Here is a 13,820-nt window from a genome sequence, read left to right as displayed (position 1 = left end):
TATTATTATTATACGCGATTTATATAGCACCAACAGTTTACGCAGCGCTTTACAATGTATAGAGGGGCAGCACAATTACAGTACAGTTTAATACAGAAGGTACAGGAGGGCCCTGCTAATAAAGCTTACATTCTAAAGGGAGGGGGGTGGTACAAAAGGTATTAGCTGCAGAGAATGATTTGATGGGGGTGGCTCGGGACAGTTGTTACTGTAGGTGGGTGTGGTATAGACTTCCCTGAATAAATTAGTGATCGGACATACCGGGGCAGGGAGTTCCAGAGGATGGAAGAGGCTCTGGAGAAGTCCTGAAGGCAAGCATGGGAGGAGGTAACAAGGGAGCTAGAGAGCAGGAGGTCCTGGGAGGAGCGGAGGGGACGATTTGGGCGGTATCTGCAGATGAGGTTGGTGATGTAGATGAGGAAGATGTTGTGAATGGCCTTGTATGTTATGGTTAGCATTTTGAATTTTACACGGTGGGGTAGAGAAAGCCAGTGAAGGGATTGGTAGAGAGGAGCAGCAGTCACGAATTGGTTAGTGAGATGTATTAGTCTAGCCCGCGTAAGGGTAGGCCATTAAGGAGACAGTTGCAGTAGTCAAGGCGGTGTCAGGTCACCTGTGGCCAGGTGACAAGTGCAGCCCGTTGGGGTCAGGGATGCACCACAGGGTAGTGAACCCTATGGCCGACTGCTGCAATTAGAGAGGAAGCGTGAACCCAGGATCGCCCAGGGCGCGGAGTCTAAGACCCAGCTTTGTGTTCACCAGAGCCTCTAGTGGTGAGGATGGCCTTCGCCGCAGCTGGATCCAGGTCGCGACCCCTGGGATCCCCTAGGTCACGCTCCGCAGGGAGAGAGGGGAAGCAGCAAGCAGGACAAGCGGTAGTGATGGGTAAGCCGAGGTCAGGGCAACAGGCAGACAAGGGTAACCGAGGGACAGGCAAAAGGTCAGGATCACAGGCAAACAGGAGAAGTCAGGGACGAGCCAAAAACGGTACACAGAAAGATAATCGTAGCACACTGCAGACAGGAACTAAAGCTAACAACACGGTTGAACAGCAAAGCAGACTAGAAGTGCAGTGGTTAATATAGACTTCCTGGGATGGCCTAGGGTGGAGCAATACAGGGAGGAAGGTGATAAAACACAGTCAGAAGGAGGGTCAGGCCTCTAATGAACACATGGAGATCAGGTAAGCTGCCAGACTTTATTGCATATCCATAACAGGCGGGAAATAATCAAGGAATAAATAAGTTGCTTTGTGGTGTCATTAGTCAGGAAGGGTCGAATTCTGGAGATGTTGTGGAGGTTAAGCAGGATTTAGCCAGTGATTGGATATGGGGGCTGAAGGAAAGATCAGAGTCAAGGATTACACCCAGCACCCTGGCATGTGTGGAGGGACCAGTGGTTGTGTTGTTGATCTTAATGTGAAGAAGGAAATATAACAAGCTCAGTTTTAGAAAGATTGAGTTTAAGGAAGTGGTGTGACATCCATACCGATATGTCATTCAGTAAGTTTGAGATCCATGAGGTGATCGAGGGGGTGAGTTGAGGAGTGAAGAGATACATCTGGGTTTAGTCGGCATAGAGGTGGTATTGGAAGCCATGGGAGGTTATCAACTGGCCCAGGGAAGAGGTATAGTGTGAGAATAGGAGGGGCCCAAGGACGGAGACTTGGGGTACCCCAAGAGGAAGAGGAGCGGAGGAGATGGGGTTGTAAGTGACACTGAAAGTGCGCAGGGATAGGTAGGATGAGAAACAGGATAAAGCCGAATCAGAATCACGGAGGCCAAGGGAGTGTAATTTGCTGAGGAGGAGCAGTTGGTCAACTTTTAATATTTGTAATATTGTGCAAAAATCCTTATTAATGATAAAGTGCCACAGATATTCCACTGAGCTTGTGCCATTAAACGCCTATTGATCAAAACATGTTAGAAGGGGTTTTCACATGGGTAGGAGACCAAGCTGAAGCCCTTTTTTTACTAAGAGGAGCCCACTATATGACATGGCAGTGTGTGAATGGGCGCCAGTTTGTTTTAGCTAAATCTCACACAAACCTTTATTCACTACAATATTTTTGGCTTGGTATCTTGATGTTTCTATGCATTGGGGTTTACATTAGAGATTAATGATGAGAGGATACTGCATATCACATTATAGTTTGTTGCAGACACAGTATTGAGGTACACAGGACGTAGTATCATGCAGGGGACACAGTATTGAGGTACACAGGACGTAGTATCATGCAGGGGACACGACTATTCGACAAGGGAGGGCGGGGCCTGATGAGGGCGCTCGTCAGGACACGCTGCTAGTTTGTGGAGCTCCGTGGGCTCCATGGATCCCTCGGGCGTGCGCTGAGCCGGTCTCCCCTCGTCCTTGCCTGCACTCTTCCCCCCCGCCCCTCGCCCGCTCCCCCCCCCCCCGCTGCTCTACCTCGGTATGTGGAGTCCCGATTCTAGGAGGATTCTAGGAGGTGTTGCTAGGCATTGAAGTCTCGAGCTCCGAGCGCTGGGCGGGCTGTGTGGTGCTGTGCTGTTGTAGAGATGTGTGGAGGAGCAGCCTGACTCGTCTGACTCAGCGTGTGAGCAGGTCAGCGTGTCAGAGTGTCAGCAGAGTGTCAGCACGCAGTGTACTGCTACAGAAAGGCTGAAAGGCAGAAAGGCTGAAGCCGAAGCAGATAGATAGCAGATAGCAGATAGCTGATAACAGACTGTTACTGTTACTAACTGTCACTAACTATAAGCTAATTGCGAGTAATTACAACTACAATCAACTACAAGTGACTACTATGATTACAATCAATTTCAGCAATTAGAGCAATTTCAGCAACTTTAAGTGATTTAAGTGGTTACAGGGGGGGTGTGGGGAATAGTGTGCAGGGAATTGTGGCTTCCTCTCCCCCCCCCTCCCCCCCTGCAGCTCACATTGCTCTCACAGCACGCTGGCTGATCCTATACATTAACATCAAAGGATGGGAGACGCAGCTCTTGATTTTGCTGCCCAGGAGGGGCCCTACAGACCATAGATGCCGTCCTTTAGAGGTTCATCAACGGGTAACTATAGCCGCAACTCATTCCTGTAATTGTTCCTGTAATGGACTGTAATCCAACGGTGAGTCACTTTTCGATTTTGCTTTTTGCCTATCGATGGTCCCTCTGTAAGAAAAATTGGCTATCGCTACTCAGATGGACTGACGAGGTGAGACTATTTCATATTTTTATCCATTTTTTTTTAGAACAAAAATTTTTTTTTTTTTTTTTTTTTTTATCAGCTTTACATAGCCTCAAATATATGATTTTTTGCTTGCAAATCTGTTGTTTTGCCACTTAGCTCCCGATCTGCTAGAAGATCTGCTAGAAGGGAAATATTAGCCTCACTACTTATTTCATTAGTCCGCTATTTGACCGCCGGAACTGTCTGAGTGGTCAGTAGGGGAATAACTGTTCAGGATTGAAAACTCACATAGCCGATCAATTGGCTGTGACCAGGGCATTTGGGTGGTCGACCATTATCATTTCTGTGCAAGTATCAGAGTATAAGGTATAAGAAATGAGAGGTCGCCCAGTTAGGGGTGCCGTAGTTAACGCCCCCAAAATAAGTGCCAGCCCTGGCACTATAAAAAAATATATGACACAAAATACTTCCAAAGACTGTCCTAGTGAAACATCTGGGGCCAAAAGTAGATTATCATCAGGCCAACAAAAAAATGGTCAGAGAAGATATTCTGAAACAGTGTCAATCAGAGAGACAGATGAGGATGTCGCGGAACTACAGGGCGCCACCCATAAAGATTTACCTCCATCAAAAACAGAGTTATTAGAGATGTTTTCACGATTAGAATCATCCATCTCACGAATGGAGCTCTCGTTAAAAAACGAGATATCGATTGTACATGAAGACATGAGTCACCTATTGAGAAGAGTGGAAGAAACTGAAGAAAAACTGGATAATCAAGCAGCAGAGGTGACAGAGTTAAAAATGCAAATGAAGGAATTACAAATGGAACAAAGGAATTTGCGGTACCGAATGGAAGATCAAGAAAACCGTAACCGGAGGAAAAACTTGAGGATCCGCGGTTTACCGGACCAGGAAGGAGAAGATCTCCAAGAAAAACTTGATAAATTATTCGGACACATTTTGGGTAAAATAGAAACGGAAAAAATCAAATTCGAGAGAATTCATAGGATTAGAAAACCGGCGGAATTGGCAGCAGAAATACCCAGAGATGTGATCGCAAGATTTCATAATTTTCAAGATAAAGAACAGATTTGGCAGCGTCTTAAAACCATCAGGCCGGTTACATTTAATGAGACTGATTTACAGATCTTTCCGGACCTTGCTATTGAGACCCTCTCTAGAAGGAGATTATTAAAACCGCTACTCGCACATTTAAAAATTCACAATATCCAATATTCTTGGGGTTACCCAGCGTGTTTAATTGGGAAGAAGGAGGGCAGGTCCGCGACCCTAAGGTTCCCTGAAGAGATGACAAAGTTTTGTAAGAGACTGGAGATTCCATTGATAGAGATACCTGGTTGGAGTGAACCACAGGAGAAGATATCTCCTATACCGGGTCATCAGACATGGCATCTTATGTCACGAAATAAAAGAGGAAAATAATCAAGAAACGATCCGCATAGGATAAATAACCAGAATTGAAAATGATGATGCGAGATGTCGGGGGGTGGGGCGCGGGGGGGATGGGGGGGGGGTTCAGTGGTTGGGGGGGGAGGGTGTGGGGGGGGGGCCGGGTGGTTTGTGCTCGGGGGGTTGCTGGGGCCCCGGGGCTACTCACCTGCCCCCACCCCTTGGGTGGGGGGGGGTTGGTGGCGACAGTCCTGGATGTAGCCCCACATGCAGAGCTTAACCTCCGGGGCGTGAACCGTAGGGCCGGGTGGAGTAGGTTGGCCACGGATCCATGTGCCTATTTAAGGCCGTAATGCCCCAATTGGTAGGGGAGGGGGGGAGGGACAGGGGGAATGGGGTGGTTATAGTGCAGAAGAAGTGGGGGGGGGCAAGGGAGAGGGTTCGGGGGGGAATATCTCCGATTATCTGTTTCAGAAATACGTTACCTGTTGAGGTTTTGCCCTGATGCTTATTGGAAAACCTGTCTATACAAGATTGAGATTGATATGTCGCAATCTACAGAGACCTACAATAATAACAATAAAGTAGCGGGAGTGGTTGGGGGGAGATTGACTATCTGGTAGATAGAACAGGAACCTTAAAAATACTCTCATATAATGTACGGGGACTAAACTCCCCTTTAAAAAGGGGCAATATTCTAAGAGAAATAAAACATCTTAAAGCAGATATAGTACTCATACAAGAGACACATATCTCGCAGGAGTCAAATCTGAAAATAAGTTCACCGGAATACCCACTATGGTACTACGGAGACTCACCGACTAAACGGGCAAAGGGAGTTGCCATAGGTTTTGCCAAGGAAGTAAGATTTGTCCTGGGAGAGAGAAAAGCAGATCCCGAGGGGCGGTATCTTTTACTTAGAGGAAAAATAAATGAAGTGGATTATTCTATTGCAAATATTTACTGTCCAAACACGAACTCCATGAGATTTCTTAGGGGGGTCACCGAGATGTTTATGGATTTCAGGATAGGCCGGGTAGTTGTTGCTGGCGACATGAATCTCTGTCTGGATCCAGAAGTCGACTGTACGTCTCGTGTACAGCGGACTGGAGATGCACAAAGAAAATTACTTAAAAAAAAATTACATCAACTTCAACTGATAGACGTTTGGAGAATACAACATCCGAAAACACGGGATTACTCATTCCACTCCGCTGTACACGGGACGTACTCCAGGATCGACTTCTTTTTAGTGGATCATAGCTCACTGGATGTAGTGACAGGTTCGGGAATTGGAATAACTACCCTGTCGGATCATGCGCCAGTTTCAATTAATATAAAAATCGAGGGAGCTCCGAACAGTAACACCACATGGAGACTTAACGAGGATTTAATACAGGATGAAGAGGTTGTAGAAAGGATAAAACGGGAATTAGAATGGTATTTCAAGGCAAACTGCTCAGAACATATGCCGGAATCATTAGTTTGGGAGGCTCACAAGGCCTATATTAGGGGCATACTGATCGCAATAGGATCAGCGAAAAAAAAAGAAAGTAAGAAGAAATACGATGAGTTATATAAAAGTATCTTTGATCTTGAACAGACCCATAAACAAACAGGAGGGCAAGAAGCAGAGCGTAATGTTATCCTAAAAAGAGAGGAATTAAGAGATCTTATTGAATATGAAAATAGAGCGGCATTTCATAGACGTAAGAAAGAGAAGTATCAATGGGGAGACTTGTCGGGTAAATTCCTAGCAAAAGGGCTCAAAAATAAACCTAAGGGTAATTTTATAGAAAGCATTCAAACGGGTAAAGGGGGTAAGGTACATACAACATCTGAGATCGCAAGAGTATTTCAAGAATACTATGGGAAGTTATATTCGATATCGCATGGGGACCCCCCCGAAAAAATTAAAAGGAGAAGTGATAATGCAAAAAAATTCCTAAACAACACATGTTTAAATAAAATACCCGAGGATAAAATTAGCTTTTTAGAAGAACCGATAACGGAAATGGAAATTCGTAACAATTTAAAGGAGTCACCAAAGGGGAAAAGCCCAGGCCCCGATGGGTTAACAACTGCATATTACCTAAAGTTCAGTGACATTCTGATCCCCAGGATGTGCTCTTATATAAACGGTATTGGTTCAAATTGGGATATTCGCCGAGAGGCATTAGAGGCCGCTATTACAATAATTCCCAAGATAGGTAAAGATCCCTCCTTATGTTCTAGTTTTAGACCCATCTCGCTATTAAATGCGGACGTAAAATTGTTTGCCAAAATCTTAGCCGGGAGAATGAAAATAATCATGAAAGATTTAGTACATACTGATCAAGTAGGCTTTGTCCCCGGGAGGGAAGGTAGGGACAACAGCATCAGAACACTCCTGTTAACACAGATATTAAAAGATAGTAAATCCCCAGGTCTACTCCTGTCTATAGACGCCGAAAAGGCGTTCGACAGGGTAGACTGGGGATTTCTACTGAACACATTGGAGTTCATTGGGATCGGTCCAAAAATGATGGGGTGGATAAATGCTCTGTATAAACACCCAACAGCAAGAGTCAAAGTGAATGGGACACTATCAGGGACTTTTGAGATGTTCAATGGGACCAGACAGGGGTGCCCCCTGTCCCCTCTTTTATTCATTTTATCTTTGGAACCATTGCTGGACGGGATTAGAAATAACCCGGACATCAGGGGGATTCAAACAAATGATGGGGAACATAAACTCGCAGCATTCGCCGACGATATCTTACTATATATAACGAACCCAACTATAACCCTCCCGAATCTATTAAAAACTCTTAAATTGTATGGAGATGTGTCAAATTTCAAAATCAATCCTCTAAAATCAGAAATCCTTAATATTAGCGTGAACGCACAGGACGTACGGAGATATAAGCAAGAGTTTCCATTTATTTGGAAAGATATCGAGATAAAATATTTGGGAGTTAATATCACAGCATCCCCGGAGCTAATTTACCTACAGAATTTTATCCCGCTATTAAATGATATTAAAATTGATTTAAAGAGAATTGCATCTAGACAAAGATCTCTACTAGGGAGAATAAATTGTTTTAAAATGTTTATTCTCCCTAAGATATTATATAAAATTCAAATGTTACCAATCGTATTACCGGGTGCTTACTTTAAAATATTAAAACAGTTATTAAATAGGTTTATATGGCGGAGCAAAAAACCGCGCATAAGTATGGAAATATTAATTAGAGATAAGGAACGTGGTGGTTTGGGGGTACCTGATATCTACACATATTACACGGCTATTCACATGGCACGGGTGGTTGATTGGGTTAGAGATAATAATGAGAAAAGGTGGGTTAGATTAGAAAGTTGCTCAAACAAGTCACTGTTAGGAAAAGAGATTTGGATACCGCCACATTTCAGACAACAAAATACGCACATGCACACGATCACATTGGCATCCATGTCCATATGGGATAGGACACACAAAAAGCACAGATGGGGCTTTAACTCCCCATTAATCCCTCTATTCGACACAAATTTTTTTGCACCAGGGAAAATAGGCCTGTTTGGTAACTGGATTAAAAAACCAGATGCACAATTAAAAGATATATTAAAAGACGGCAAAATTCTTACCTACCAGGAATTAAGTAAAAAAAAAGAATTGTTTGAGCTGAACTGGTGGCGATATATGCAGCTGACGCATTTTGTAGATTCCTTCCCCTCCCCCCCGAGGTCAGATAGAAATCTGCTCCCTTTGGAGCGTTTGTGTTTAGCACCAAAAGGAAGAGGCGGGATCTCCTCAATTTACAAAATTTTGATGGGATTGAAAGATCCCGGTTTCCCTCCTTACATTAATAAATGGGAAGAGGAATTGGGAACGGGTAAAACCGAGTTAGAGGTCAGGAAAATATTAAAAAAGACGCATACTAGTTCAACTAACTGTGCATTAATCGAAATGAACTTCAAATGTTTAGCACGGTGGTATATAACCCCGGTCATAGCACACCGTTTTCAAGATGATACCTCCAAATATTGTTGGAGAGGCTGTCTTGAAGTGGGTACTATGTCACATATATGGTGGACCTGCCCAAAAATTAAAACATACTGGAATAACGTATTATTAGTAATTGAGGAGATAACCGGAATTAAAATACTTCCTGATCCATGGGTCTGTCTGTTCCACGGGACAGAAATGTCAACCAAACAGTATATGAGAACTTTACTTCCTCACGTACTAGATGCAGCAAAGAGTCTGATCCCCAAACAATGGAAGGACCCTATGAGTCCAACAGAGAGGAGCTGGTTGTGCAGAATCAATGATATATATTATGCTGAACAGCTCAGGTTCATGGGAGAGGAAGGAGAAGGAGGATTTAAATTAAAATGGCAGGATTGGGTTAATTTTAAACTTTCATCGAGGTATATAGATAGGATGATATAGTGTAAGAAGTATAACGGGCAAAGAGAGATACAATACGAGACTGAAGTTCGGAGATAGGGGAGGGCGGAGGGTGGGGTTAAGGGATGAGGGTGGGATGAGGGTCTGTTCGGCTAGGGGAAATTAATGTATTCATTCACACATTTAAGTATTTTTTTTTTCTCTTTTTTGTATATTTATTGACATATATTTAAACGCACTTTTGCAATAACAAAATAACCAAAAAAAAAAAAAAAGGTTTCCCACCATGATGTGAACTAAGGAGACTGCGAATGAACGCAAATTGATTAAGTTTCCTGACAGTTCTCTGAGGCGGAACAAAAAAAAAAAAAAGAAAAAAAAAAAAAAAAAAAGATCATGCAGGGGACACAGTATTGAGGTACACAGGACGTAGTATCATGCAGGGGACACAGTATTGAGGTACACAGGACGTAGTATCATGCAGGGGACACAGTATTGAGGTACACAGGATGTAGTATCATGCAGGGGACACAGTATTGAGGTACACAGGACGTAGTATCATGCAGGGGACACAGTATTGAGGTACACAGGACGTAGTATCATGCAGGGGACACAGTATTGAGGTACACAGGACGTAGTATCATGCAGGGGACACAGTATTGAGGTACACAGGACGTAGTATCATGCAGGGGACACAGTATTGAGGTACACAGGACGTAGTATCATGCAGGGGACACAGTATTGAGGCACACAGGATGTAGTATCATGCAGGGGACACAGTATTGAGGTACACAGGACGTAGTATCATGCAGGGGACACAGTATTGAGGTACACAGGACGTAGTATCATGCAGGGGACACAGTATTGAGGTACACAGGACGTAGTATCATGCAGGGGACACAGTATTGAGGTACACAGGACGTAGTATCATGCAGGGGACACAGTATTGAGGTACACAGGACGTAGTATCATGCAGGGGACACAGTATTGAGGCACACAGGATGTAGTATCATGCAGGGGACACAGTATTGAGGTACACAGGACGTAGTATCATGCAGGGGACACAGTATTGAGGTACACAGGACGTAGTATCATGCAGGGGACACAGTATTGAGGTACACAGGATGTAGTATCATGCAGGGGACACAGTATTGAGGTACACAGGACGTAGTATCATGCAGGGGACACAGTATTGAGGTACACAGGACGTTGTATCATGCAGGGGACACAGTATTGAGGTACACAGGATGTAGTATCATGCAGGGGACACAGTATTGAGGACCTAACAATGTAAATATGAACCCTAACAATTTTATTTCAGGTTAACTGGACAAAATATATTGCTGTGAATGGGGCAACAGCTCATCCTCATTATGATCCATGTGGTACAACATACAATATGGGGAATTCCTATGGAAAACATGGTAAGGCAAGCAACATTTAGTTCACATGCATAAACAAATCAACCATAAACCTTTCCCATGCAAAAGAAGAAACGTATATGGACAGCCGCACTCCGCTAAGTCTAAAAAAGACGTGCCCTTTATTGGGTAAAAAGAAAATGCACTACAAAAAAACAGCATACAGTGGGAAATAAACAGCTGACGCGTTTCACATTGAACCTCAATGCTTAGTCATAGCTAAACCTTTCCCATCTGTGTGAAATCTTGTACTGATGATACATAAATATACCTCTTCCCTTTGAGAGCCTCAAACCGACACTTTTCAGTTTGCATGGCCGGCGGCTTTTAAGCCTGGCTGTCACTGACAACTTATAAACAGAAAAGTCAGTGCTACTACCCAACATATAGATAGCACAGCTCTTGGGTGCTCGATCCACAGTTGTTGGCTGAGCAGAGTAATGTAGGAAAGATGATCCGCACTCCGGTTGTTGCTCTTTAAAAAATTGACGTGTTGATGTGTTTCCGCCTATAAGGTGGTTATGACTAAGGCCTTATAGGCTGAAACACGTCAACTGTTTTTATCTGCATTTGTGCACTATGACTTTTCAATAAAATTACATTTTTTTTAAAAGCAACAACCTGAGTGCGGATCATATTTTCTATGTCACTGACAACTCCAGTCCCCACTGAAGATCAGAAAACCAGAGAGGGTTCTGACCAAGTGATCACTGTGACAACAATGACATAGTGATCACATGAAGTCTATGACGGGATCTTCAAACTACGGCCCTCCAGCTGTTGTAGAACTACACATCCCATGAGGCATTGTAACACACTGACATTCACAGACATGACTAGGCATGATGGGAACTGTAGTTCCTGAACAACTGAAGGGCCGTAGTTTGAAGACCCATGGTTACTGATAAAATTGGCATCTATGCCTAAGATATACACTGCCACCTTCTGGATGCAGTGGGATCTACAATACCATATTTTACAAATGTAATTGTTAGATGAAAATTTAATTATTTAAAATGAATAATTTATTTAAAAAAAAATAATGTAAAAAGAACCTGTAACAGGAAAAACAGAACGTTTTTTGTTTTTGTTTACCTGTGTACCAAATAAAAGCTTTATATGGCTTTTTAAGGTTCTGACAGCATATGAAGCAGTTTACATTGCACACTCTCATTCCCTGTTTCTCTTTAGTCCCTACATTGTGTTCAAAAATGCAAATTTTGTAATTCAAATACAAAGTCCTTGTGGTAAAATTGTATTCTATTATCCTTATCTATATATTGCAGGGACCTTTTACAATATTATCAAGGTGCCTGCTCAGGAATCAGAAGATGAAGAAATACTACAAGGGGCAGAGGTAGTTTGCTCAATCCCTGCAGTGGACAAATGGAACCCCTCTTATTACCATAGTTTTGGTAATTACTTTACTATAGAAAACTATAATAGTTACTTTTATTTATGTTGATAAACTGATGTTTCATATCTATTTTTTATTTCATTGTTTAGCATAGCTTTCATATAATTTGATTTAAAGAGGTTGTAAACCCTCGTGTTTTTTCCACCTTAATGCATTCACCTTAATGCACCCTTCGAGCCCCTGTTATACTTACCTGAGCCGTGTGTTTCTCATGACGGGAACGAGCACACCAGCTCCGGCTGGTGTCTAGTACCCTGATTGGATAACTGATAGCAGCGCAGCCATTGGCTTCTGCTGCTGTCAATCATATCCAATGACGTGAGCGCCAGGGGGCGGCCCTGAGCCCTGCTTTCTGTGTCAATAGACACAGAAGCAGGACATGGGAGCACGCCCGCATGAGTGTTCACGAAGGAGAGCTTGAAGAATGCGGAAGAGGGGGAGACATTTTTGACACGTGTCATGTGTTATGTCAATAGTCTCTTTCTTCAGGCTTTTCGTTCCCAATATACAAGACTTAGGCATTCTTCAAAAATACAAAGTTTATTCTTCAAGATAGACAAGCAATAAGACAATGCTTCCATATTGGCAGCTGGTAACACATGGCAAGATGGTAATTCATAAGGTTTCAGAAGGAGGAATGATATGATGGTACATCATCTGCTGGGTAAGGTCCCTTCCAGCAGGGTCAGGTGACCCCGAGTTCCTGCAAGGTCAGGAGACCCTCAAGTTCCTTCTAGCTACTCAAACCACATGGATTCTTATACTGTTCTAAAAGCCAAGCTAAGCATAATTTCCTTTTAGAATAGCTCCAAGGAAAGAGATGATGTTACTGTCTCAGAAGTAACACCCACTTGTGTATATTAAGTAACATCTCCACCCATTGTCTTGACGTAGAACTCCAAAAAAACATGTAACCTACAACAGATGACCTTTCTCTTTCCTCATCAACCTTCAAAATTACCATGTTTAAAGCGGGGGTTCGCCCTGTTAAAAAAAAAAAAAAAGTTTTTTTTTATTAGACAATTAAATTCGGCATCGTAGCGCGAGCTACGGTATGCCGGTCTTACATTTTTTATGCCCGTACTCACTGTGGTATCGCTGATTGAAGAATCCGGGGAATGGGCGTTCCTATGGTGAGAGAAGGTGATTGACGGCCGGCCCTGGCACGTCACGCTTCTCCGGAAATAGCCGAAATAGGCTTGGCTATTCACGGCGCCTGCGCATAGCCTGTGCGCAGGCGTCGTGAATAGCCGAGACCTACTCCGGCTGTCTTCGGGGAGCGTGACGTGCCAGAGCCGGCCGTCAATCATCCTCCCTCTCCATAGGCACGCCCATTCCCCGCGGGAGTCGGATTCTTCAATCAACGATACCACAGTGAGTACGGGGATTAAAAATTTAAGACCGGCATACCGTAGCTCGCGCTACGATGCCGAATTTAATGGTCTAATGATGGAAAGGAGGGTGAACTACCGCTTTAAATATTGATTCCCAGAAAGGTAAGTATGACATGTGTTTTTTTTTTCTTAAACCCTGCACCTTTACAACCCCTTTAACAATTGCCCTGATAGATAATGATATCAAATCTGATAATTTCTTATCTTTTTATAGAAGGAAAAATCCCTTTCCCTATAAGAAGATAGGGAAAAGAAGTGTACCTCTGCTTGGGGGGTTAGAAGTCTGGGGGAAATTGAAAATATTGGATTCATGGTTTACATATTCTGAATAAAGTGTTTTTATTATGTTACGTGCTTGTCAATTCATCGTCTGTCATAAGACAGATCATTTGGCTTTAATTATATCCAGGAGGTAATTTTTGAATTTTCTATTGGAAAGTCTTCAGGACTTCCTTGAAATGTTTTGAATCAGTGTGTTTTTAAAAAAAAATAAACAATATATATATATATATATATATATATATATATATATATATATATATAGTTGTCAAAAATATTGGGATGCCTGTCATTAATTTATCTTTAATGGGATCCCAGTCTTTGTGTGTAGGGCACAA

General features: G+C 43.0%; 1 protein-coding gene across 1 annotated transcript in view; it reads left to right on the top strand.

Moving 5' to 3' along the window:
* LOC120915486 (beta,beta-carotene 9',10'-oxygenase-like) overlaps positions 1-13,820 on the top strand; it is a 69,995-nt gene that overhangs the window by 44,787 nt on the left and 11,388 nt on the right. The window contains exons 5-6 of the mRNA XM_040326041.1: positions 10,293-10,395; positions 11,679-11,807. Of these exons, the coding sequence (XP_040181975.1) occupies positions 10,293-10,395; positions 11,679-11,807 (232 nt within the window). The remainder of the gene's footprint in view (positions 1-10,292; positions 10,396-11,678; positions 11,808-13,820) is intronic.

The sequence above is a fragment of the Rana temporaria genome, chromosome 10 (genome assembly GCF_905171775.1).
Source record: "Rana temporaria chromosome 10, aRanTem1.1, whole genome shotgun sequence".
Taxonomy (NCBI): Eukaryota; Metazoa; Chordata; class Amphibia; order Anura; family Ranidae; genus Rana; species Rana temporaria.
The sequence above is the reverse complement of the archived record's forward strand: the minus strand, read 5'-3'. Positions and strand labels throughout refer to the sequence as shown.